At 41.2% G+C, this 24,314-nt stretch overlaps 1 protein-coding gene across 1 annotated transcript in view; it reads right to left on the bottom strand.

The window, feature by feature from the left end:
• The window catches only part of ADAMTS17 (ADAM metallopeptidase with thrombospondin type 1 motif, 17), a 182,839-nt gene that overhangs the window by 15,391 nt on the left and 143,134 nt on the right, over window positions 1-24,314 (bottom strand). Inside the window, exons 17-20 of the mRNA XM_009321473.1 lie at window positions 24,154-24,314; window positions 22,014-22,149; window positions 8,816-9,020; window positions 4,227-4,379 (exon numbers count right to left, since the gene is read on the bottom strand). Coding sequence (XP_009319748.1) covers window positions 4,227-4,379; window positions 8,816-9,020; window positions 22,014-22,149; window positions 24,154-24,314 — 655 coding nt within the window. The remainder of the gene's footprint in view (window positions 1-4,226; window positions 4,380-8,815; window positions 9,021-22,013; window positions 22,150-24,153) is intronic.

The following is a 24,314-nucleotide window of genomic DNA, read 5'->3' as shown; positions in this document are numbered from 1 at the left end:
ATCAAGAGGCGTATTTTCAGCAGCCTAGGAGTCTGAGACAAGTGTTGGGAAACTGAGCAATTTGTTCTTTTGACTAGCACAGCTACAACAAAAATGTAGAAATGTTTCCAGTGCTAGAACATTTAACAGCTCAGATTTCAAACAAGGAGGAGCCGTTTCAAAGTAGTTTTTTTATGAGATGTTTGTTTCTTTAACTGAATGCAAACTGGATGTGGAATTTCCTTTTGGAAGAAATGATTGAATGGGAGATGGCTTGGATTCCCATTTGTATATTGCATCATATATAAAAAAGAATGATATAATGAATTGCAATTCTGAAGAATCCAGGCAACAATAAAAAAATGATTTCAGGTTAACGCCTTCAGTGGGTCTCTCGCTGTGCAATCGATCTTTCTACTAGGTTCAAAGACTCTCGGGCCAGGAACAGTTTAGTTATGTACCTCATAATATCAATGCTGCGTTTGTGTTAAATGCTAAAAATAATAATTATATCCCTTTAAGATAAGAGGTTTAAGAGAGAAGTTGTAGTAGTGCAAAGAAATTGGAAGTTTAATAGCAGTGGTAATGGAGGTTACACATGGTTACTAGTAAGAGAACAATACTCTGTCTTTAGAATTACAGAGCACTGGACTAACAAAGGTAACTTCAAAGACGTTTAAAATAACTTTACAGACCTGGCCCTATGTGTTTGCAAAGTCAACTAGATATATCGGTTCCTCATGCAACACTTGAAATATGCTGCAAATACATTGGAAATATACATATGTCACAGCCAAGACTGCTTGCTAAATCTGCTCAATTAGCTCCAAATGTTTTCCACAGCTATAATATATAGTAAGGACCATCTGCAAATAAACCTGGCAAAAAATGGAAAAAAATTCCTCTTCTTCAGAGTGTGCACAGGCAATGGCAGCAGAGCCGTTACTAAGGCCAGCGGACAAGGTTTTGGCTGGTAGGTGTAGGTTAAAGATCAGCATGCCCATGCCTCCAGCTCTCACCACTTCTACACAGAAGGGGATCCGGGGTCTAAGAACATAAAACCACAATTTGTCTAGTATAGATTTGTAGCTTTTACTGCTCCACTCTTGCACCTTCTGAATGCAACAGGATCTAAGACCTTATATAGGATAACCATGTCCATCACCGTCAGACGCGAGTTACTTGTATAAGGCTGGGAGGTCTTTAGGGAAGTGATCTGTCTTCTCATGCACAGAGTCCATGTATTCTATAAATACTACTACAATAATATAAAAATAACAGTCTGCCATTACCACCCAAACAGCCTGTTCTATTTACAAGTTGTATCTGGAACTGACTTTTTAAATGAGGTTTTGCCTCTTTCTTACATGGCTTCCTGGTATCTTCAAATGATCTTGGTTTGGGAAATTAAGGATTGGAGGCCAAGTCACCATGCAAGCTGTTTGCACATAAAGCATCAAAGCCCCTTATTTTAATCTGTGATAATTACTACCGTTAGTTAAATCTTGCTTCCCCGACGATTCTTAACAACCTGTAACAAATGCACAATGCATTAATTGCAAAAAGTTGTTGCTTGTTCTGAGATCAATTTGTATTAATAGAAAAAGTTTCCATCTTAGTCAGCACAAAGCTCTCTCACAGCGATTTTTACAGCACCGGCAACAAATGTTTTACAATGGAATTTTACCCTGGAAGTATGAATTTTAAAGAGTTCACTGTAATCTAACTGCTGCAGACTTTGTGTTTCTCCTTAAAGGAGGAGCTGTTTAAAGCCAGACAACGCCGAAGAGGAGTTGCTGATAGCTGTAAAGGCTCTCCCCCTAAGTATGATCCCTGCATTAAAGCTTCTGGATCCTCAAGATGAAAATCCTTCGCTCAGGATTTGCGAAGAATTGAATTCCACATGAAACATTTCAGCTATCTGGGTTTCTGTGACAACACATTTTCTTCAAAGAATTCTATCTACCCATACCTTTTTCTAGCAATCCAGTGGTGCCTTTTGTTTATCCCTCTACTCAGAGAATAAGAATCTAATTGTGTGATCTAAGTGTCCACTCAGAATTAACCACTATGTCTAGAATTTTAAATGCTCATTATAAACCAAATCTAAGTCCAAGAACATCCTGCTGGACTCGCACAGGGTGAAATTCCTGGGAAGCAGAGAGTTGGCACAAGCTCTCTGCAGACAGAAGCAGGCCACATATGCAGCACATAAGCTTTTGTGCCCTTCTGCACAGGGAGGATCCTGATCCTGAGTTAAGAACTGCAAATAACAAGTGATTTTGCACTGATCCTGTCCTGCTCACATGCAGACACTAAATCCATCAACAACACTATTTACTGTGACCAATGTATGATTGCAGCCTTTCTAGCGGTGAGCCAACATCTTTATCATATTGGAACCATTCATACAATACTGAACTTTCAATCCATGTAATCGGTGAATACACAATTATTTCATATTCCTCCCTACAAAGAGAATCCGGGTCAATATGCATGCCAAAATGTTCTAAAGTTCCACAAATAAATAAATAATGTTATTTCACCTGTTAACACATGGGAACTGTTTGTTTTGGCCAGCTTGCATGGACTCTGTGTGCCAGGTTATGAATAAAATAATGTTCAATACTCTAAACATTCTGTGATACAAATTCCTGGCTCAGCATAAATACAGACCTTTTGTATGTGGCAGGTTCTTAATGCATTCTCCAGCACTGACACCATTAAATTAATGTATCTATGACAGAGTATATCTATAAATATTTGTAATTCCTAATCACAATGTAAAAAAAATGCAATCGCAGATGAGGCAATTTGCCCGTCATGGGCCTCTGTTTCACTGGATTTTGCTTGCTGGAGTTTGGGTTTTTGGAAAGCAAAATGCAACTACTGTATCCCAGTGGTTTCTGCACATGCCGTACATTCCAGAACACAAAGTAGGCTTTCTGTTTAAAGAACAGTACAGTTAGAAAGATAAGATAAAACCAAACTGGAATATAATATTCCTGGGAAATTTTAGTTCTTTATGCAAACATGAAGTCAGTAATGTAAAGGATGCTTTATGAACAACACTGGCAAAGGCTGTTTCTCACACTGCCAGGCCTCCTTCCCAAGCAAAACTACCTATTACTTTAAGATCAGAACGCAAATACAGAGCAGACTCTGCTCTGGTTTAATCCACTGCATTCGGGAATTAATTCCACTGATGTCACTGGAGAAACTAAGTTCAGACAGGCCTAAGTGAAGGTAAAATCCAGCCCTGAGGAAGGGGCTGATGGTTTTGGCTCTGCCTTTGAATTCATGGCTTTCTTTCATTTCAGGTGGTTGGAATAAGTCTAGGACTGGACTATGCTGTGTAGGTCCCAGACTAGCATGAAATTCAGCTGCACAGCTTTAGTCTTGCATCTGTGGTAATAAAATAGCGTGCTGTCTGACTCTGCATGCAGGACCTGCATGAAGCAGAGGAACAGAATTCAGCTGTGAGTGCTCTCAGCTACCCTCTGTTTCTGTGTGAGTCTGCTTGGGCTTCCCCCCAGTAGTGTTCAGTTTAACAACAGTTCTCCCAAGCCTTCAGATTTATCATTTGTGGGATAAGAAGACTAAGGTCCAGCTGTCTTCTCAGCTGATGGTTTGAGGGAGACAAAACTCTCACCACAGCCCCCTTGTGAGATTTCCTTTTTTCTCAGTGACTAGCTTCCTAACTCAAAGTGCAAATTTTTAACACGTATTTACACTCAAGGAAACCAACCTTCTGCTATCTTCTTTTTAGCTTGCCCAGGCTGTGCATGGGACACCTCCTTAGTTCCCTGCACTCCTGGAAGATACTACTAATGAACTCTTTTCTGTAGAATTCAATCTGCTAGCCAGAACTGTTCAGAGTTTGCTTTTTGAAATATGGAAAGCAGTTTCAGTATCGTTTATAAAGTAGCTTTTTGACAACAAGAGTCCACCTGCGGTGGTTTTGCCTTTGGATGGTTAAGCTGTCAATTAATACTCATTTCTATCCTGTTTGGAACACACTTCTCTAAAACTCACTGGGTCATATCCATAAGCCTGTGCTGCAATGTTTGGGTTATAAATGGCATAAGGGGAAAGTTTAAATCCCAGCAAAACCTCCAGTCAAAACCAGTTAAACCCTTCCTTTCCAAATATTTAAACAGCAAATTAACGCAGACAGCACACGGAAGCATAGCACTCTGAACATCTTTGCACTTAGAAAGAAAATGCCATGTAGCGTTCACTGCTACCTTAGACCAATCGCCTGTTTTCCATTCGTAACAGCCTGTGTGATCCTCACACTCTTCCTCATCTCTTGGCCTGGTGGCTGCATCACATTTTCCTTGAGAATTTGTGCACGTCACCGTTCTTTTCTGAATCCCCTTGCCACAGTCTGCTGAGCACTGAAAAAAAACAGGTATTTGTTTTCTGTTACATGGTGCCTAGAAATGATAACTTTTATCTTGGTAACATAGCTAAAAGGAAAAGCTGGTTTTATGAACACAGAGGAAAACTGACAACCCGTAAGATTTTCTCCCAATAATCTAAGCCCCTTTCAAACATAAGAGTAATTTGAAAAACATGATATCTGCTTGTGAAATATTTTACTTATGAAAAATGGCAATTCTGAAAATCAACCTTCTTTGAAAAATATCAGCTGACATTTTGCTAGAATTGGTGTTACAGATGAAAAAAACACTAAATCTTGTGTTTAAGAGCTCATCATTCATACTGAAAAAGGACACACTGAGATTTACAACACAGAACTGCGACATCCCTTGATGTATCATGGGAGTAAAATGATAGTGATAAATGCATTTTTAAATCACAGTAGCATGAGACCACTGTTACAAACACATTTCTGCAGTACAGTTTGTACATACCGTGGCAAAGTCACAGTTCTCACACACGTTCTCATGTGAAACACATACATGACCTTCACTCTTTGATTTGCCATAGGCTCATCACTAGGGTAGTTCCAAAGAACTTCAAATGCACAAAGGGGATAGCTCAGGAGAGGCACTATTCAGTGAGCCACAGTGTTGTGAACAGCTTCCAACCATGGCCAGCAAGCTAGTCACAGACACCAGCAGGGATGAAAGACAGCCTTCTCAACACCAAAAGCACAAGCAGGGACTGTTTGAAGTCCTCTGAGAAAGCAGCAGGCTACTAGAGCTGCTAGAATCAGTTGCTGAAGGAAGACTTGATTCAAACATTTGGGCACTCGAACAAACATTCATGCGAGTGAGCACAAATTATCCACAAATGTTTTTGTGTCTGGGCGCTATGAAGGCAGCTTCTAAAGAGCAGGGATATCTGGTCACCCATTTGTTATCTCTGCCAATAGTTGGCTGGAAATTCTGTTTTCCTGGAGAATTTGTCTTGATTTCATTGACTGTAACTAGGTGGGAAAAGGACACTGGCATGAACCGAAACAGAATTTCTGTTTTAAATAACCAGTTCGGTAATAGAGTAACAGATCTGCTGATGCTGTCACAGCCATCTAAGTGCACGCCACTACACAACAGCATAGCTAGTCTCTCTGCTCTTCATTTTCATGCCACTGCAGTGGTTAAGAATGAGAAATTTTCCTGAAGAGCCACTGGGGACAGGTGGGTGGAAAAATGATATCTGTACCAACTGAGATAAAAACTAACCTCCTCTAGCATGTCAAGTTCTCCCCTTCAGGGGATCAGCATGGAAAAGACAGTTGATTTGACACTGAATAAATAGTGAAGATATGAGATATTCTGTGAGGTCTTTTGAACGTATTCCAAAAAGCTTCTCCATCCAGGGGGTCTATGCTGGAAACAAGCATCAGCTTGATATAAATTACATCAAATGGACAAATCTCAGCATGCCTGTCTAACCATCTTAAAAATACAATCCAGGCAGTTCTGACCTGCTGGCCTTGTTAAGGACATGAATGACAAGCGTTTATGAGCTGGCAAGCAAACAGACATGCCTTTAAATACTTCAGAGCACTACAAAGTGACTTCTTGAAAATCTGGGAAACCTTCCACTTAATTTACTACGTGCTGCTCACGATGTGATCTCCTTACGGATGTAACATCTTTGTAACAAGCACAATTGTATAGTTCTGCTAGATACCAGGATGAATTCTTCCAGGCTTTGCAGAATTCCAGAAACCGCTTTGCCGGACTCCTCAGAGCACAAGACTTGCCAGAGATCCTAGGCTGGAGCTCCCTAAATGGTACCTTAAAGCCATGAATTTGCCCCAAGTTGTATAGACTTTCCCAAATTATATATCATTTTCCCCAGTCCTCAGGGTGGACTTCTCAGGGTTGCACTCGTTCATCTCAAACTACAAAGCACCATATATAAAATCTTTCAAATGGTCCAATTTACTCAAAGTAAATCAAACTGAGGTAGGAGTATTTTTCACAGTAGGAGAAATCTCCAGGTGGGTTTTACAAGCAAGTCTGGGAAAAACACCAACTGTTTGTTCTTCCCACAAGCTTTTAAGTCATTCACAGATTAATACTGCATATACTTTCCTAGACAAAAGAGCATTTGCAAAAGGTTTCCAACAGATCTTTGGTGGTCACATATAAATCACCCTCTTTAAGAGTTTTTTTCTTTCCTCAAGTCCTCTGTTTTCATGAAGAATTTCTTAACACATAGATTTTACAGGGATTCCACAACAGAGCACTCTACAAATTAATATGTGCAGTCCCTGAGTGTCCAGCTGAGATCATTAGGTCTTATTTTATTAACAAATTACTTAGTCCAGTCCCACAAGGTTTTGTAAAGGAGCAACACAACTTTGCAGTTAAGACACAACTCCTTTATTTGAAGGAAATCCATATTTTTTTCTACTTTAATTCCCTAACAGTAGAAACATTCTCCTTTTTCTGACAGTCTCTATTTTTGTCATTAAAAATGGGTTAAGCAGTACTTTGTCCAAAACAATCTCAAGTGTTTGGCAATAAAAAGGGAACTTAATTTTTTCCACAATGAAGATTGCACTGGAATTTGCTTTGAAAACACATATTTTTCACTGGGGACCAGACATCAATGTGGCCAGCTGTTTTTTGTTGTATAACCAAAAAGTTCAAAAACATACATGAGAAAATTGATTTATGAAATGATACCACTACTGTGATATTTACTCCACAACATCAGATTAAAATGTTAAGGATTAAAGTGATTACCACTGAAGAAAGTCCTAGTTATGAGAAGTGTTCAAACTGGCAGAGCATCAAATGTGTCCTGGAGTCAACTGTGCTACATAATAGCAGAAATGTGTCAGAACAAGAACGAATTTAAGATCACGAGTGGGCAATTACAGACATGACAAAAGGTAAACAAATTTAGCAAAGGAAAAGTAAACCAGTTGTCGAAAAAATGATCTAAAAATATTATGTATTTGCAAATGAGTTACGTGGTCACAAATATGGAAGATTTCTACTCTGGAAAAAGTCTTCTGTAACTTGACTTACTCCATTTCATAAAAAGGAGAGAGAAGTACCTGGGGTTGTTAACAAAGACCCAAGTAAAAATTCCCCATGTAAAACAGGTAGGAACTGCACAATAAGAATAGTCTCAGCTATAAACAGTTCAGCTGGTTCAGCTGTAAGAAATAAAGAGGGCATCATCTGAAAGGGTTACTTCTATAACACACAAAAGACCTATCAGACAACTTATTAAAACTTTGGTGTGTTTCTCCACATCTTTTGAAATGAAAGAACTCAGAAAGAAAACGAATCTCATGCATAAGTGAACAGATACAGCACCCTACTGAAGGGAAACACTACTCTCACTTAACTATCATCTCACTTGCCAAACAAAGATTTCCTGTTCAAAAGGTGGACAATGGAATCACATTGTGTTTGTTAAGAGACACCGTTCCTCAGTGCAAGATCCCTTGTACCCTGAGCTCTGTGACTTTTAAGCACATTTCTAACAATAATATTTTGCAAAAGCTCTTTGACAATGTTTTAAACAGGAGCTCACTGTTTCAAAATAAAGATGAATAACAAGGAAAGATCCTTCTCACAGAAATGACTGTTGCTGGGCAGTCCCATAACACGGCCAGTCTGGAATGAGACTGGTAGAGCCGTAAGCACTGCAAGAGTGAAAGGATCTTCTCATCATTCAGATGAGCCTGGCAGATACTATATCAAAACTAACGTGGACATCCTATTAGGACTGTTACTCACAAGGTACAGACAAAGTTGCCCTGTATTAGCTGAGCCCTGGTCATGAACTGTAGGCATACTCCCAGTTGACTCTGTTGCTAAATGAAACACAGGCTAACTGTCTAGACCACACATCATTTATATCTGAAATGCATTTATAATATCTGAGAATAATTACTTAACTCTGCAACTACGTGGAGATGCACCTTTTATACAAAGTATAACCAGCTTTTCCATGTTCCTGGAATTACACAAAAGAAGGTTGGATAAGGCCCAAAGATTGTACATTCTCTGTAACATGCAGACGCTTGATAAATCTGGTATTTGTTTCACACTGCATTTAAATGGAGCCAGAAGCCTTGGTGGGTTACTACACTTCTGGCCTCAGGTCAGTGAAATGTTTTTCCTTGCTGGTCAGAGTTTTCAGATGGAAAGATATAGTTACTATAGCATGATACCTAAAACCTGCCTTAATAACTCATCCAATATGGAATACAAGCCTCAGCTCCAAACTGATCATCTCAACAAATGACAGTCCTACCCAGTGCCCCAATACTGTGAGGCACTGAGTATGCTGACCCTGAGAACATGCTTAATTTTAAGCACTTAGCTGGATTAGGGCCAGTGTATCCAGAGCTGTCTGCAGTCTTGGCTCCTTTCTTGAATCAAGTTCCTACCTTTGACCACTCTGATGCTTCCCAGATAGAAAGGCAGTCCCGTCCTTCACAGCTTTGTACTGTTGTTGGTTTGTTGCCAAGGCAGTAGAGGTCTCTTGTGTTAACGTAGGTGCCATTTTGCAACTGATAAACACAAGTCACTTCCCGGTGCTGGACACCTTTCTCACAAGTAGCAGAGCAGGGACTCCAATGGCCAGTCACCCACCTGGGAAGGAGCCAGAGAAGGAATGTTAAAAAACTGGTGGGATAAAACATTATGCTTCACTTAAAAACAGCGAGAAACGGGCAACTCTTCCTAGATTTGTGGGTTCTTCGGTGGTGCTGTATTGCCATCACACTGAGAGCACCTGATCACCTTTGGGAGCTGAAGTGTGTAAAGCACAAAAGTGTTGGGACACAAGTGAATATCCACTCCTGTCTCCATGCTAGACAGAAACACAAACTCTGCATAGCTCCCTTTAACGCCCAGTCTCTACAATGTGGCTGCATTTTCCCTCCAGATAAAGACAGACTTGTCTGCAGGCCATCCTATCCCACAAAAATCGTTACCTTTGAGAGGTACCTGGGAAAATCACTGCTATATCTGCATGCATGTCTTCACTGTGCAGTGGAGCTGTGCAGAGAACCTATACAGTGTACAAACTGGGATGGTGCTACAGCCAGACACCTAGCCCAGCATGGCTTTCCCGCATCCAGGACCAGAGTCAGCTTCTCTAGCCCTACATTATATGACCTCAAAGCATACAAATCCTCTACATCCCAGACTATTAGAATGCGAAGACACCTCCTGCCTCACTTTTAGTTCACCCTCTCACAGCTGCTGGTGAGATTTCACTTTTCATAGTTGGGCTTTCCAGGATGTTTAATTGGAATCTCATCTGTTTGAAGTTCATGGCATTAGGGGCCTCAAAAATGGAGAATAACTGGCCACATTCATTCTTAGAAAATCTGAATTGCCTTTAACTGCCAAGGCTCAAGAAGTACTTAAAAAGACAAGATTCTCCCTATAGAAAGGATCCTGCAATGTTGTTTCAAAGGCGCCGTAGCTCACAAGGATGTGCCATAACCCAATCTAGATGGGGGCGGGGGGTATTTCCCTGTACCCATCGTTCCTCTGAGCCTTTGGGATTCATTTACTTTGTAAGCACGTTTCAGTTGCCATTTCCTTCCCCTTTGATCAAAGTGTGCTGGGAACAAATACATGGCCTTTTTTTTGTTGTTTGCTGTGTTATGTCTTTAAAGGCTCTTTGGCAAACACTCAGCACAAGTTTGTGAGGTGTTTGGGTTCCTCCAAAGTAAGGAATGCATAGCTGCTGTGAGCAGTCTCCAGCTGTGGGCATGCAAGGGAAATGAAGCATCCTCACCCCTCCGTCTTCCAGCTCAGTGTAAGGCCAACCGAAAGGTTCCCACTGACTCCAGCAAGTGCTGGAAGCACCCCTGTGGTTACAGCTGGGCTACAAGGCGGTGAATAAAATGTCTACGAAGAATCTGAATTAGGAGGTATGTAGGGAGGGACGATTTTTTTCCTAAAGACAAGCAGCATCGATCTTTAAGCTTCCTGCAATCTGTCAATGAGGAACATGTTCTCTGTAATTACAGGCATTTTTTTTTTTGAAGTGAAAGACTGGAACAATAACTGCGTAGGTGCTGTGCACCGGAAGGCTATCATGCCTTTCTCACCAGGTAATTGACCTTCTAGCCTGTTATTTAGGACTGTCATCTAGATTTGTATCCTTATACCATGAATCTTTTACTTGTCACCCAATCCTGGGTTGTCTATTATGATAAGTGCCTCAAATAAGACTTCTCAAAAACAAGTCTGCTCAAAAATACTATTTCATTTTTCTGAAGGCTCCCATAGTCCAGGTAGAGCACCATACGTGCCAACTTATTAACCACAATTCTTTTGAAGTTGCCGCGTAACTTCTCCTAAACGAATCAAACAACTGTTTCCCATCTTCCCATTCCTGGACGGGAAAAAATCAGTTCAGCACAATTTGTAGAAACATCTTCACTTGGTGCAATTGTCATGAATTCATTTGTCAAATGCTATGACTGATGACCTGGTGCGACAGCACTGATGACTGCATTGACAGCTAAGGCAGAAGCCATTTGGTGTGAGCAGGACGGGATCGGGCAGGCTGGCCACCTGTCTTTTGTGGAACAGGGCCCCGCTCAAATGTTTCTGTGCCTTAAAGCAGTTGACACATCTGCGAATTTCCGTTGGCTAAAACAGCTGGCAAGACACCAAACGTGTTTCTCTGGACAGTAGTTTTGGTGCATCTCTGTGGCTGAGTGCTTGGTATTTTGCTTACGGAATGGGAAAATGCCAGCTGGGTAATCGAATACTAGGACTGAAAGACTGACAAAAATAGCCTTGAAGTGCAGAAATCAGTGTTCATGAAAATTAATAGCCAGGCTCGCTTGATATCAGCTGGGCTCTGCCCTGTCAGAGCAAATGGGGAGGGAGTTATCTACCCGGGTGAAAGAACCACTCAACAAGGGCATGGCAGGGGAAAGAGGGCACTTGCTTTATGAGCTGAATGTGAGTCACAGGGCCGGGAACGGTTTCTGTACAGGCTCCACTGAACTAATATTCACTTCAGCACTGTACTCTCACTATGATCTACAGCTACTGGCAAAACAAAAAGGGAAAGGGACTGCAAGCAAAGGAGAAAGATAAAAATACATTCTTGGCAGAGGCTGTCTGTGAGCTTACATTTAGGATGGGCAGCACGCAGCATGCCAACTATTTCCAAGATGCCTTAAGAAGTAAAGTTATGACTTTCCTTTCAGGAAGAAAAATTCCTTTTTTAATTTTTTGTTGTTGTTGCTCTTGTGGAGGGGAAAAATCACCTCGTTTCTACCCTATTCAGTGGTCTCTAGTTAGTGCCGCTCTAGCACAGAAATGACAGAGTGTAACTGGAAAACTGGCACAGAAAAAACAAATATTATAATCATCATGAGAAGAACGATTGCACAGGGCATGAGCCAAAACACAGGGAATCAATACAAAGCTGTGCCTGTGGTGAAAACGCAATCTCCAGCTTTTTTGTCAGAGTGGCATCTGTATGGCCAGCTTCAGCTACCGATCCACTACATCCATCCCTGATCCGAGTCCAATGGTTACAAATAAGGTGGGGCTGTACTGTGAGGGATCTCTGAAACCTCACAGCCCACTCCATCCTACTTGTGACAACTGCTGCTAACATGGAATCAAAACACTTAGAAATTAAAGGCTATTTTAAAGTGGTGGTTTTAGTTTCATATCCAAGAGACAAGTGACAGATTAAATGTTTGAATAATAATAATATCAGTAAAGTAGACTATTTTGAAAGGCATCAAGGGAATGATCACTTTGACCACAAAATTTCGTCCTCCCAGTGAAATCTCTGCTTGGTTCAATGGCTTGTAAAAATGATCTGGCAAACAAATAAATGTGAGTCTCATGTGCAGTACTGGCAGTGCCCTGATCTTCCCCCACAGTTCTCCCGAAGCCCCCTTCATAGGCAGCTGAAAATACTATTTTAGTGCCTATAAGACACAGAATCACTGCAAATATATTTCAACAACATCGTTCACAACCAAAGTGGAAAGACAAGGGATTTATGGATAAAGTGATTAAATATGAAAATTCCTGCCAGTTTCATATTTGGTAAAGGGATGTGCAGCAAGGTATTAGCATAATTACTATCTGCAAGTAATATACACACAGGGAAGAAAAATGCGATGTACAAATAGTATCACATTATGGTTACTATTAAATTACACTACAGGCAGATTTCCCTCTCTACACTGTCATTACACCTTTTGAACACACCTGGATGTGTTTAAGAACAAGACTTACTTTTCATTTTTTTATAAAACGGTGTTTTTCTTATGACAATGTAAAAAATAATTCCAGTGTTCTAACTCAAAACACCAAGCTAGCTCTGTATTATTAACTAAGCCAATTAACTGTTGTACACTAAGCCCTGTGTATATCATATAGAGCATTTGGCTTACAGTTATGTTTTAAGCCTGTAAACTGATCTTAGGGATTGCCTGACACCGCAGTTCTTTTCAGTTTGGTCTTTCCCTCCCAGGTTATAACCTACCTTCTGTTGGGCCATGTGAGTGCTCTAGCTGGAGTCCCTGAAGAGCCTCTCATTTTTCCAACAAGCACTGATTTATGTGACAAACACACTCATCTTTCTCACAACCACAGGGATGGCTTTATCCATGGTATTATTTTTTGTAATCTTACCCCTATAGAAGATTCAAGAGCTAGATGATCCCTGCTGGTGGTTAGATTTAGGAAGAAAGTGATGAGCTTTTAAGCACAGATTTTTTAACCCAGTCGGTGGCTGTCTTTCTAGCTAAAAAATGCCCAGAAGGGTGTGTTTTTCTATAGCCCCAAAAAGCTGGGATGGGCAGGACATGCAATCTGAGAGGGCTGTTTTAAATCTTTGTCTTCTGAGTCTTCCTCAACCTCTGACCTCTCAGTATCTCTGCTGAGAAATTGGGAGTTCTTCTTCTAATCTGCTTTGGCAACACTCATCTGGCAGGCCCCTGGAGCAAACTTGAAATATCTTTTGGAGGTTCAGTTCATCATTTGATCTTTCTATGGTCTGGATTAGTCATTAACCTTGAATTATCCACTCTACCTACTCGCCTAAGACTCCCACATTTTCTGGGAAAAAAATTGTCTACAGCACTATGTACATAAACTGAGGGGAGATGAATGTCTGCAAATGAAGACTTGTAGCTAAAGATTTGGGAAAATATGCTATGAAGATAAAATGGGTCAAGGCTGAAGAATGGGGTGGAGGAGTGCAATCAAAAGACATGAGGTCACTTTTCAGAGATTTGTAGCCTCATAACATAAAGCCATTACATGTTCTAGGGTAAATATTGCAGCCCATTAAATTTCACCTGGTTATTTGCCTCGAGCCCTGCAGAAGACTGGTGCCTGCAGGTTGGTTCTGTTCCACTAACTAAACAGCCATGACATATCTGCACGTGCACTCACTATCTACAGGGATTGCATTACTTTTGTTCCCTCCCCAATGCTACAGTGAAATTAATTTCCCTGCTTTCACAATAATAGCTTGGATGTGACCAAAGACACATTTGCAATAACACAAATTTTTCTGCTTTTATTAAACCTGTTTTTTTTGGAACTGGCTCTTAACTACAGCTAGTTAAGAGCCTGTACTACTGCTGAATAAAGTATCAGAGGAAATTTGCTACTAAACAAGACATAGCTAGTCTGAAAAAGCACTTGTGACAGAAACTAATCCAAAGCAGTGTAATCTGAGCGTTCTATTTCTAATAATTTTATTGCACCCCTTTTAGTTTAACATACATTGTTGCACTACTGCACAGGTGAGGATAACTCCATGTCTAGTTAGCACTGGTTGACTTTAGCACCAGTTTGTGATGGAAAATCATGTCGAAGTTGCTCTTAGTTTTCTGAGGCACCTGGGTGAAACTGTGGCTCTGCTGATGTTAGGCAAAACTCAGACCAACTTGTAGTGGGGCCAGGATTTCATATTGGATAATTTTAGCAAGGAGAATTAGAAAAGATTTCTGAGAATCAGTCACGTGGAATTGACAGTCAGAGAGTTTTTGCTTACAGCTATCAAACTAAGTTCATGCTTGAATATGTAGAAGCAAGAAAACACTGTTTACAAATGGACTCCTGATTTCCATGAAATACCCACACTCTGCTATTGTATCTTTCTCTCCCTACACACTTCTGAAACTCTCCACCAGATCTCTGCTATACTGGGGTCAAAATAATCAGGTGAATCTTGACTCTTGGGAACAGGTTGGGCCACACCCAGTCACCAGAAGGGGTTTTTTTTTTTTGGAAAAAAGTACAAGGAATCTAGTAGAATAATACAGCTGCTGATGTCGAAAGTAGGACTCCAAGACTAACATTCCTGTCTGATTGCCTTTATAAACAGTGCTCAGTAATTTTCCAGTACAGTAGTCATTCTGCTAACAGACTTGCCAACTTTCACTCACACAGGTTTCTTTTTTTCTTTAGTGATTATCATTTTGACAGCTTTATTTTTTTTTAATTTCCCACCAATTATAAGATCAGCCATAGGACAATGTTTTATAATTTACATGAACCTTGGGAAGTTTTTTTTAAATGGAAGACATTGTATTCTCCCTCCTCCCTTCCCCAAATCAAGCAGATCACTCAGTTTCTGAGGACTCGGTGTGGTGTTGGTGTGAGTAGGTGTTCTTCTTGCTAGCAGCTGCCTCACTACACTAAGGGACAGAAGATCAGCACTCTCAGAGCCCTTTTGCAGCGAGTTACCCCTACCCTGATCCATGGCTGGTGTATCTTTGATGGGGCAACTGGTGTCCCAGCTCCCTTCCCTGCCTTTCAAGGAAGGCAGTGCCTTTTCCTCAGCTCGCACAACAGGATGCAAACAGCGTGAAGAGCGTTACAGCAGGCAGCAGTAGGAGTGAATTTCACAATTAAGTATTTCGCTAGATTATCCTGCTAATCCTTCTTTGTGGTTAAAGACTGCACTTGGCCTGAAGAGCCTCAAACCAAAGAAGCACAGATCATTTAACATTTTAAAACACGGAAATGTTCAACCATAAGGTTGTTGAGTCAAACATTATAATGGAAAAAACTGTGATGTACGCGAGCCTGGGGTTTTACACCAAAGCTAAGAAACCTGTCTCATGACTCCGTGTAAAAACTAATGCCAAATTAACTTCTGCTCTAGCAAGTCATCTTGAATTATTTGATGTAAATGCATTTAGCAGTAGCCAATAAGCCCTCCTCATTCTACTCTGTCTGTTCCCGAGCCTTCTCTTGCTTCTTTTCCATAATTTCTTCATTGAATTGAGTTGCTGGATTTGCTTGAAAATATCTTTTTGTCTTTCAGGAGCTAATTAACTACTGATTGACTGTTGCTGTACTCGATGAACTGCCTACAACCTGCAACGCATGTGATTTTGTCTCCTTCTAGTGGATGGTGATAACCAGACGTGCCCACAACAGGACATCAGCTACCCACTCACAAGGGTGCCCAGAAGAGTCTCAGGCTTTCTGGTCTACAGCATTTGGCTTCTACTCCTGTGAGACCTGCTGCAGCTGCCCACCGCCGGCAGCCCGGGATGGTTTCCCTGAAGAGCAGCCACCAGGGCGCAGCATTGCCCGCTCGCTCAGCTGCCTGCAGCCACCGTGTCTTGCATGGAGTCCAGCACAGTCCTGGCAAATTCATTAAGCTCAGACTGATTCTAGAGATCCCAACTCCAGTTTTGGGAAGTACTTCAAAATGAGCTCTTACGTGGTGCCTCCTTGGATCAGAGGGTGCTAACATTACTATTTATGCCAGATTTCCAGGCTAAAATGATTTGAAACCCTCCCCATGGCTGTTCCTTCTTTTCTTTTTTTCATGTAACCAAATTCAAAACACACCAAAGGAGATGTTTCTTAGCACAAGGCAGAGTAAGGTTTTGAACTCGTTGCCATTGAACCTTACGGATGATAAACATTTGTACAGATTTCAAAAGAGTCTGACTGCATTAATGAAAGAACATACCCATTTGGAACCATTAAATGTCTAGCTCAGTCCCTTCAGTTAACAGACAGTCTCAGTATGTCCCTCCAGTTTAGTATAATTTCCATACAGCCCTGCAAGTAATTTGCTAACATTCTCAAGGAGTTTTCCATCATACTGCTCCCCCCCCAATTCTACTATTTGCAAGATTTTCACCTCACAAAATAAATTCAAAATGTTCTGCTCCCCATCTACCTGTGCTGATAACACAAATAAACGTGGTGCAAACAGACCAGAATCAGGGAGACAGACTGATTTCTGTATTCTTGGACTGTTAAACAGAGCACTGTCACAGGGATATGGTGGGGTCTAAAGGGAGAGGTGGACTCTCGGACAGCAAGGGTCATACAAATAAGCACCATGAGCTTAAATCAGACCAGGAATCAAAGCAATTGGCACTATCAACCATCGCACACTGAGGCACCATGCTTTGAGCGGTCACTAGCCTTTCGGGCAGGTCGGGGAGGTGCTGAGCCAGCTGGGGCCTTGGCTGACTCTTATAACTGGCTTCACTTTTTCCCCAGCGGGCATCACTGCGGTGCATGAGCCCTTGGAGAGCACGGTGTTGGATTCCAGTCCACGGATGGAAAAGTCAAAGGGGAATAGAAGAAAGAAAGAAAGAAAGAAGCGATCCATGTAACCACAGACCTGACCTCAGCAGCATGCCAGTTTTTAGAGCGGATCTGGAGGGAAACAATAATCAATGACATAGTGGTAAATGGATGCAACATAGATTTCCTCCAGGCAAAACTCATTGGCTGTATTTCTTTGATTAAAATAACTGCTTTTCCAGACAAAGGAAATGTGGTAGATTTAATCTATTTGGTTATCAGTAAAGAATTCCTTTTGCTGCACTGGAAATGCTTATGTTAAGTTGGAGAAATTGGTGATATGCTGGGAAACATGGGTATCAATGTGTAATTCGTATGGTAGGTGAGAGCTGGCCACAGCGTAGTGCTGTAAAGGAATATCAGGTATGAAAGGAATTTAGATTAGTTACCAGTGGACTTCCTGAAAGATCTGTCTTGCATTTGATCTGATTTAGTATGTTCATTAATGACCTTGGCACAAAAAGAACTGCTGAAAAACTGGGGAAAACGCTGACAATACAAAGTTTAGCAGCATTGTCAATGCAACAGAGGATTAGGATGTCATACAGGAAGAACTGAATAACCTTGAGTACTGCAATAACAGAGATAGGATGAAAATTAATAGCATAAAGTGCAAGGTTGTGTGCTTAGGGACTAATAACAAGCATTTCTGCGTTAAAGTAGGATTCATATGTTGAAACAAATGAGGATGAAAACATCTAGAATGACTGTAAGCCACAAATATGATGCAGCCATGAAAAAAGCAAAGCACGTATCAGGAGAGTTACTGCCAATGAAGATAGGAGAGTATGAATGCAACTGTGTAAGGGCTAGATTGGACTGAGACTGGGATTCTCCATACAATTCTGGTCACCTATGCACTCAAATTATGAATTTAAATAACAAATTAGAGCACTAGTAGACAAGGTGACCAAGGGAACGAAGAATTGAAGCACAATCTCTGATCCAATAAGAAGTTAAAGAAAAGTGATGGATTTAGGCCAGCAAAATGAAGGAAGGAGGAGATACACTGGTTTGCTGTATCATATGGCACTTAGCCCAAGGCAAAGAGCTAGGGAGGAAAAATACTGTATAAGCAAATGAACAAAGCTGATGCAAGAAGAAATGGCTGAAAAATGACAATGAATAATTAAGGCTGGAAATAAAAGATCCTGACCCAAATGAACAGCAAAGTCACAGGAGAGCCTTCCAGTGAGGGAAGGAGACTGTGGAGCAAAATCAGTTTATGGAAAGGAGTCTATGCTGCTGGTAGTAGCAGAAAACTAACGCTTGGAATCAGGAGATACTTTCAAGTCCTAAACAGTAAAAAATAAGGGCTCAGTGGTTTTCTGTAGATGAAGGCAGGGGTTTCTGGCTTTTATGTTGCTGTTAAGCATCTGTGTAGGAACACCACATATTCAGCAGGTCCCTGAAAGAACTCAACCTCTATTAAAATCTATTACAGCAAAGAGAAGGAAAATTAACAGTGTTTGCATACAGGGCATTACAAGTCTAACAGTTGGGAAATTTCATGTGTTTTTGGTTCTTTTCCTGCATTAGAGGGGAGCAGTTTCATGTTCATAGACCCAGCCATGCATGTTGAAGTGTGTGGCCACTGGCCGACCTATGTTTTCAGTAATAACAGCTGATGTGATCTGTGATTTCTAAGTCTTGTGCCAGCATGAGTGCTGGGTTTGCCTATATATTTGGGTTGGTGTTCAGTGTGCTGGAAACAACCCATACGCACCGCATGCAAGAATCCAGATTCCATCTGGTTACAGCAGGGTTTTGTAAAAAATATCTAAAGAGCTAGGCAAAGGATTAGAATAAAGAGGTGCTAATAGGGTGCAGTTGGGACAGGAAAGGAAGCTGTAAAGAATTTAATGGAAAAAGAGGGTCAAGGAACATAAAAAATAAAATAGGAAGAAAAAGGCATTTTTTTAAAAGGTGAAAGAGTAACAATAATAAAGAATGAAAGATTCTTTTATTTTTGCCAGTTTCAACAAAACCCTTAAGAAAATTCTCTTCTCTGACGTTTAATTTTAAAACATGTCAGTGTATCCAATCCTTTTTTCAATCCTGCTTTGTTTTTTTCAGATGCTGGGCTGCAGTTGCAGAGTTCTATAATCTTCTCCTTGGCCTCACAAAACTACTGTCCCCTGCCCCACGTTACTTGGCTCTCCCAAGAGGTGGCTGAAGTTCAAAGGGATATATAATTTGCAAAGCACTTTGGGATCGTGCTGGAAGAGACACTGTTATTAATATCATACTTTTTTTTCCTCCAGATCACTTTTTTTATATATATATATATATAATGTGGGTTATTATTTTTTCATTTTTATTACAATCTCAACAGCAATAGCTTCCTCCTCTTCCTCCATTTATACAACATGATCTCACACCATCCCAAAGAGTTTGTAATCCAGGTTATACATGGATTGAGAGAGGAAGCAAAGCGACAGTGTGGGGTAGTGAATTAAAGTCACACAGCACATCCAAAAGAGAAACAGAGACCGAGCGTCCTATGACCCAGTCCTGTGCTGGCCGTAAGACCCTCCTCTAGAGAGAAATTCTCTGTAAGGTGATTCTCTTAAATTTTGAGCAAAAGTGGAAATGTAGTTCAAAACACACAAAACAGAGCAAGTTTACTCCAGAAAGGAAAGCATTGTTCCTTCTTCTGAACTCAGGTAAAGGGCTTAGGTCTGAGTGGAAACGAGAAAGGACCTTATTGTAACAAGATGCTACAATAATTTTACTTGAAACCCTAAAACAAATTTAGGGCTCATAAAAAAAGCATTGACATGGTGAAAGAGAATGGTTTCTTTAAGATGTTCTTGGTCAGAGAATATGCTAAGCATGCATTTCTAATATCTGGGTGGGCAAACACAAGTGGAAATTTAAATTCTACAGAGGCACAGAGAATGTGCTTCTGAAAATGTTTCCAGTCAAAAGCATGTTAAGTGTGAAAGTGTGGTCTACGCAGAGGGAGTGAGGGAGTGTGGTCTATCAGATCATCAGCAGGGATTTTGTGGCCTTTCGGGGTACTAAGCACGTTTGGTGTTTGCTGTCATTGCTCTGAAAAAAAAATGAACCAATGAGAGTGTCACTGTGCCAGCGCTAATTGCTCCTGGGGAGAGCTGAGCTAAATTGTGGCTATAAATTGGCTGGTAACTCCATACAGAAGAAGAGATACCTTGGAATACCATTAAGGGCTGGACCTGAATCCTCAAAGGAACACAGTCTGGATATAGGAACGGAGTATTCCTTTCTCAGGAGGTTTTGTGTGATTTAACGTAACCCACTGTCACTGCCCTGGACAGGCAGCAATGTCATGGTGAAAGTGTGCAACAAAGAGGAGACTTCACCAAGGACTCAGGGTCATGGAGATCCCATTGAGAAACAGCACTGTGGGTCTTATGGCTCTAATAGACCTGATGGCCAAGACCTCCCTTTGCTGCTCTCAGCTAGTAGAGGCAGAAGCTGCCCACTTCTTCCAGAGCTTTGTAAATTGCTTTTCTTCATCTCTACCACCTGGAACCCCTCCATATACCTGCCTGGGCTTACTCCAGTCTCCTCCCAATGGCTTCACAAAAGGTCTAGAAGAAATATTTCATGCCAGGGCAGAAACACAAGCAGATGCTCTTTGTTTCTGTCTTTCTGAGACAATGACATGACAGAAATCCCAGCATCACTGAATTTAGGAAACCTCCTCATGGAAATGACAGTTGTTTCCTTGAAGTCATTGGGAGTTTTGCTCTCCTTACACACCTAGAAGCACATGGGGTATCTCATTATACCATCCGGTACCACTGAAAGCAGTATGGCCAAAATATTGTGCAGTGCAGTGCAGTGCAGACAGAAAATGAAACCTGAAACAGCCTAGCCTTATTGATGGATTACCTGACACTGGATTTCCCTGCTTCAGGGCACTTTAATCACAGTGCAGGTCTAATTAGAAGGAAGTGTGCTGTTTCTCATTTTCGCTATTGTTTCTGCTAGCAGGATTAGCTTTGTAGGTATGTTTCCCTGGCTTGTCTGATTATACAAGATGCAACAGCTAGCAGGTTGTTTTGAATATGCTTTTTTAGATATTGTTGAGCTTTCTCCTATATTGATTTTATATTCTAACTACTATCAAAAGTGGCGCATCTACACTACTCTACAATGCTAAACACTACTGCAGAGCAAAAGTGAACTTTTCTGTTAGCAAACAAACTGAACGAATTGATTTGCCTTCCCGTGTTTTGTCATTTTGGCCAGAAACGTCTTTTTTTATACAATGCAGATCAAAATTAATTCAGCTAAAAGTGCTTGCCAAATTAAAGAGAGCTTTTTATTATTTTTAGAACTTACTACTGTTAGATCTCTAATTACTCCTATTGATGCAGAAAAAGCACCCTTACTGAGGAAAGCATCTAAAATGTGTTTCATCATAATTTCTCCACTTCACCAAGATTCAGGTACGTTTCCAAAACTATGCAGGTGTTGCTAGACACTGTATAAACTTCACATGAAGAAGAGACACTCCTCGCCTAGAGACTCCCAGTCTGAACTACGTTAATACAGATCAGGCGTGCAACACAGCAGGTCAGCTATAGTAGCTTAAAGGCTGTGGGTTGTTCGCGAGGTTTTCTGTAGCACTGTTTGACAGTTAATCAGACCCTACTCTGTGGTGATTAAAGAAAAAAAAAGGTTAGATATGCAGTCACTGCACTCTTGTCTAACTTTATACTGCAAGTTGCTCTGTCACCCAGGAGGCAGCCAAGGGGAAAAGAAAACCATCCCCAAACAATGCATGAAGGCAGCTTGCATGGAATCTGGCCTTACTGGCCACAAATTAAATGGACTCTGCAGTAATGAAAATCTGACCTGCTCAACAACAAAAGGAAATTAATATTACAGCTGGTTACTATGGCTAACAATGTGTCCCAATACTTTTAGACATTTTCACCATGTTCACCAGATGGAGGCTTTGGAAATGGGTGATTTGTGAAGGAAAAGGATATTGGGTTTTATTATTTTTTAACTCCTTACCGTGACTGGCAGGGGTGTGTGTTACATTTCCTGACCTGGGGCTCGGGGCGATTCACTCGTTGGCAGTCACTGTCATTCACCAGTGTCATGGTCTTGTTAATAATTCGAGTACAGGACACAATGGTTTTCCGTTCACCTACAAGTCAAATAAAAAACAACTCTGAAAAGGAAACCAGTGGCTAAGAACAAAACCATGTCAACTTGTTAACCAAAACTCAAAAGCTAGGAGCTCCCTACTATCTCTACCAGATGTAGTCTACACAGACCTACCACCTCTGCAAGCAATCTTATCTCCCACTTCTCTCTTACCTTTGTACTGTTCTGTTTTTTTTCAGAAAAGTTACAAATCTTTCCCCAATAATTGTGAAATTGACTGCTTCACAGGAACAACACGTTGGGCTTTCTCTTTCTAGTGTTTAATGTGAAAACGATCTTGAAAACAATTTGCTTTCATTTCTGGTTCCTCCTCCACATGTAGCTGTGCCCTGTAATCACCTAGGACAGATGCTCCAGCTATGTAAGCTGAAGTCACACAACCATCCACCCCTCAGTGAGTGGTAATGACAGGACAGCTGCCTCTTGCTGCTCCCCATTCAGAAGGAGTCAGGTTGAAAAGGAGTGACTGGGGTTCAAGAGTGATAAACTGGGCTTGTTTGTATTTCACAAAGAGGTGAAATTAAGCCACCAAAATAAATTATTTCTCATCTTCTGGTCCTCCGGATATACTACTTTAAAAACCCTGCCAGCAGGAGACATCTCAGGAATAGTGAGCATTTCTCACATAAACCGTCTGTGCATCAGGAGTTCCACCGCAGCGGTGTGGCCCTCAGGGTTCAGCCTTCCGCTGTGTGACATCAGGAAAGCTGTGCCACAGGGCAGCATGAAAGTGACCAGAAGTGACAAGGAAAATGCCAACCCTGCACAATGTGACTTTGCTTTACTGCTAATTATTTTGGTTTCTCAGATCCTCTTCTTAACCCTGACTCTGGATCAAATTGAGTTTATTCACGATGTGCAGCAGATAATAAAAAATAACTCAAATTCTGTTAATAAAAGATTTGTAAAAGTCTGTATGGAAGGGAAAAGGCCCTTCCCAGCTTGGATAAGTAGTAAAAGCATCTGACAATCAAAATATAAGAGATCAATTGCCATCCAAGCTACTACTGGTGGGAGCCATGTTGCCAGGTACTGATTTGATTCAAATATGTGGCAGGCTTGCAACACAAATCAAAAGAGCCACAAACAAATTTCCTACTCATTCATGTGAAGGTTTAATGGCTCTAAGAAATTATTGGTTTAAAACATGAGTAAAAGTAAGTGTCCATTTTAAAACGAGTTCTGTTTACAGAAAAAAATAAATCCATGATTTCAGTACACTAAGGGCAGTGAGCCTTCAAATGTGAAGATGAGCGCTCTTTCTTTGTGTCATATAATATGATAAATAATTGGGTCTGCTGGTGAAGAGAGACTGGCCAGAATGCATGGAAATGATCCATTTTCCTCAGGGAAAAACCTACTCCTTCCAGCACTCAAAATTCAATGGACAGTGGATGACAAACCAGTTCTCTGATTCCACAGGCATCAATTCCCCCCAGGGTTTCAGCGAATCTGTCTCAGCACACAGTAGGGATCATCTGAAAAGTGTGATATGCAGTGTGCTCATGTACTCCCAGAAAGTCCACCCCACATCAAGAGCGTCTGATGCAATCTCCAGGAGTTGTCACAGCAGCACTGCCCCCGTTTCATCCCTGGGGAAGGAAGTGTCTTTCAGTGAACATGCCTGAACACCTGCGAAAACTCTGCTCCAAGAATGTGACGGAGGCTTGAGATATGGGGCTGCACACAGCGCCTTGAGCCATCCGTGGAGCACTAATCCAGGTGCAGTTCCAGCCTACGGTAACGAGCCGACAAAGCAGTGTCCCTGCCAAAATGCTGGGTGAAAATTAACTGTGGGGATGTGGATGATAGCTGGGAGAGCTGGTGAGAATGAGCTCTCATTTGAGTTCATTATGGCAACGTCCATTCCCATGGCCAGTTTCCTTCATGCTTTGGCAACACTGTCTTGTGCAGGCACTTCTCTAACGGCTGGTGTCTGCAAACACAGCACAGCAAGTCCCACCAAGCTTCCAAACGGCCTTACCTCCTCCACACTGCACACTGCACCCTTCCCATCCGCTGTGCGTCCAGATGTACAAAGAATCCTGTTGCTTTTCTGGCTCGCTTCTGTTTTCAGCAGTATAGTTTACAGGAATGGTGTACTCATAATGAATTCCATAATTCTGGTCATGAAATAACAGCACC

The sequence above is a fragment of the Pygoscelis adeliae genome, unplaced genomic scaffold, assembly GCF_000699105.1.
Source record: "Pygoscelis adeliae isolate BGI_AS28 unplaced genomic scaffold, ASM69910v1 Scaffold13, whole genome shotgun sequence".
Classification (NCBI taxonomy): Eukaryota; Metazoa; Chordata; class Aves; order Sphenisciformes; family Spheniscidae; genus Pygoscelis; species Pygoscelis adeliae.
Note: the sequence above shows the minus strand (reverse complement) of the source record. Positions and strands in the feature narration are given on the sequence as shown.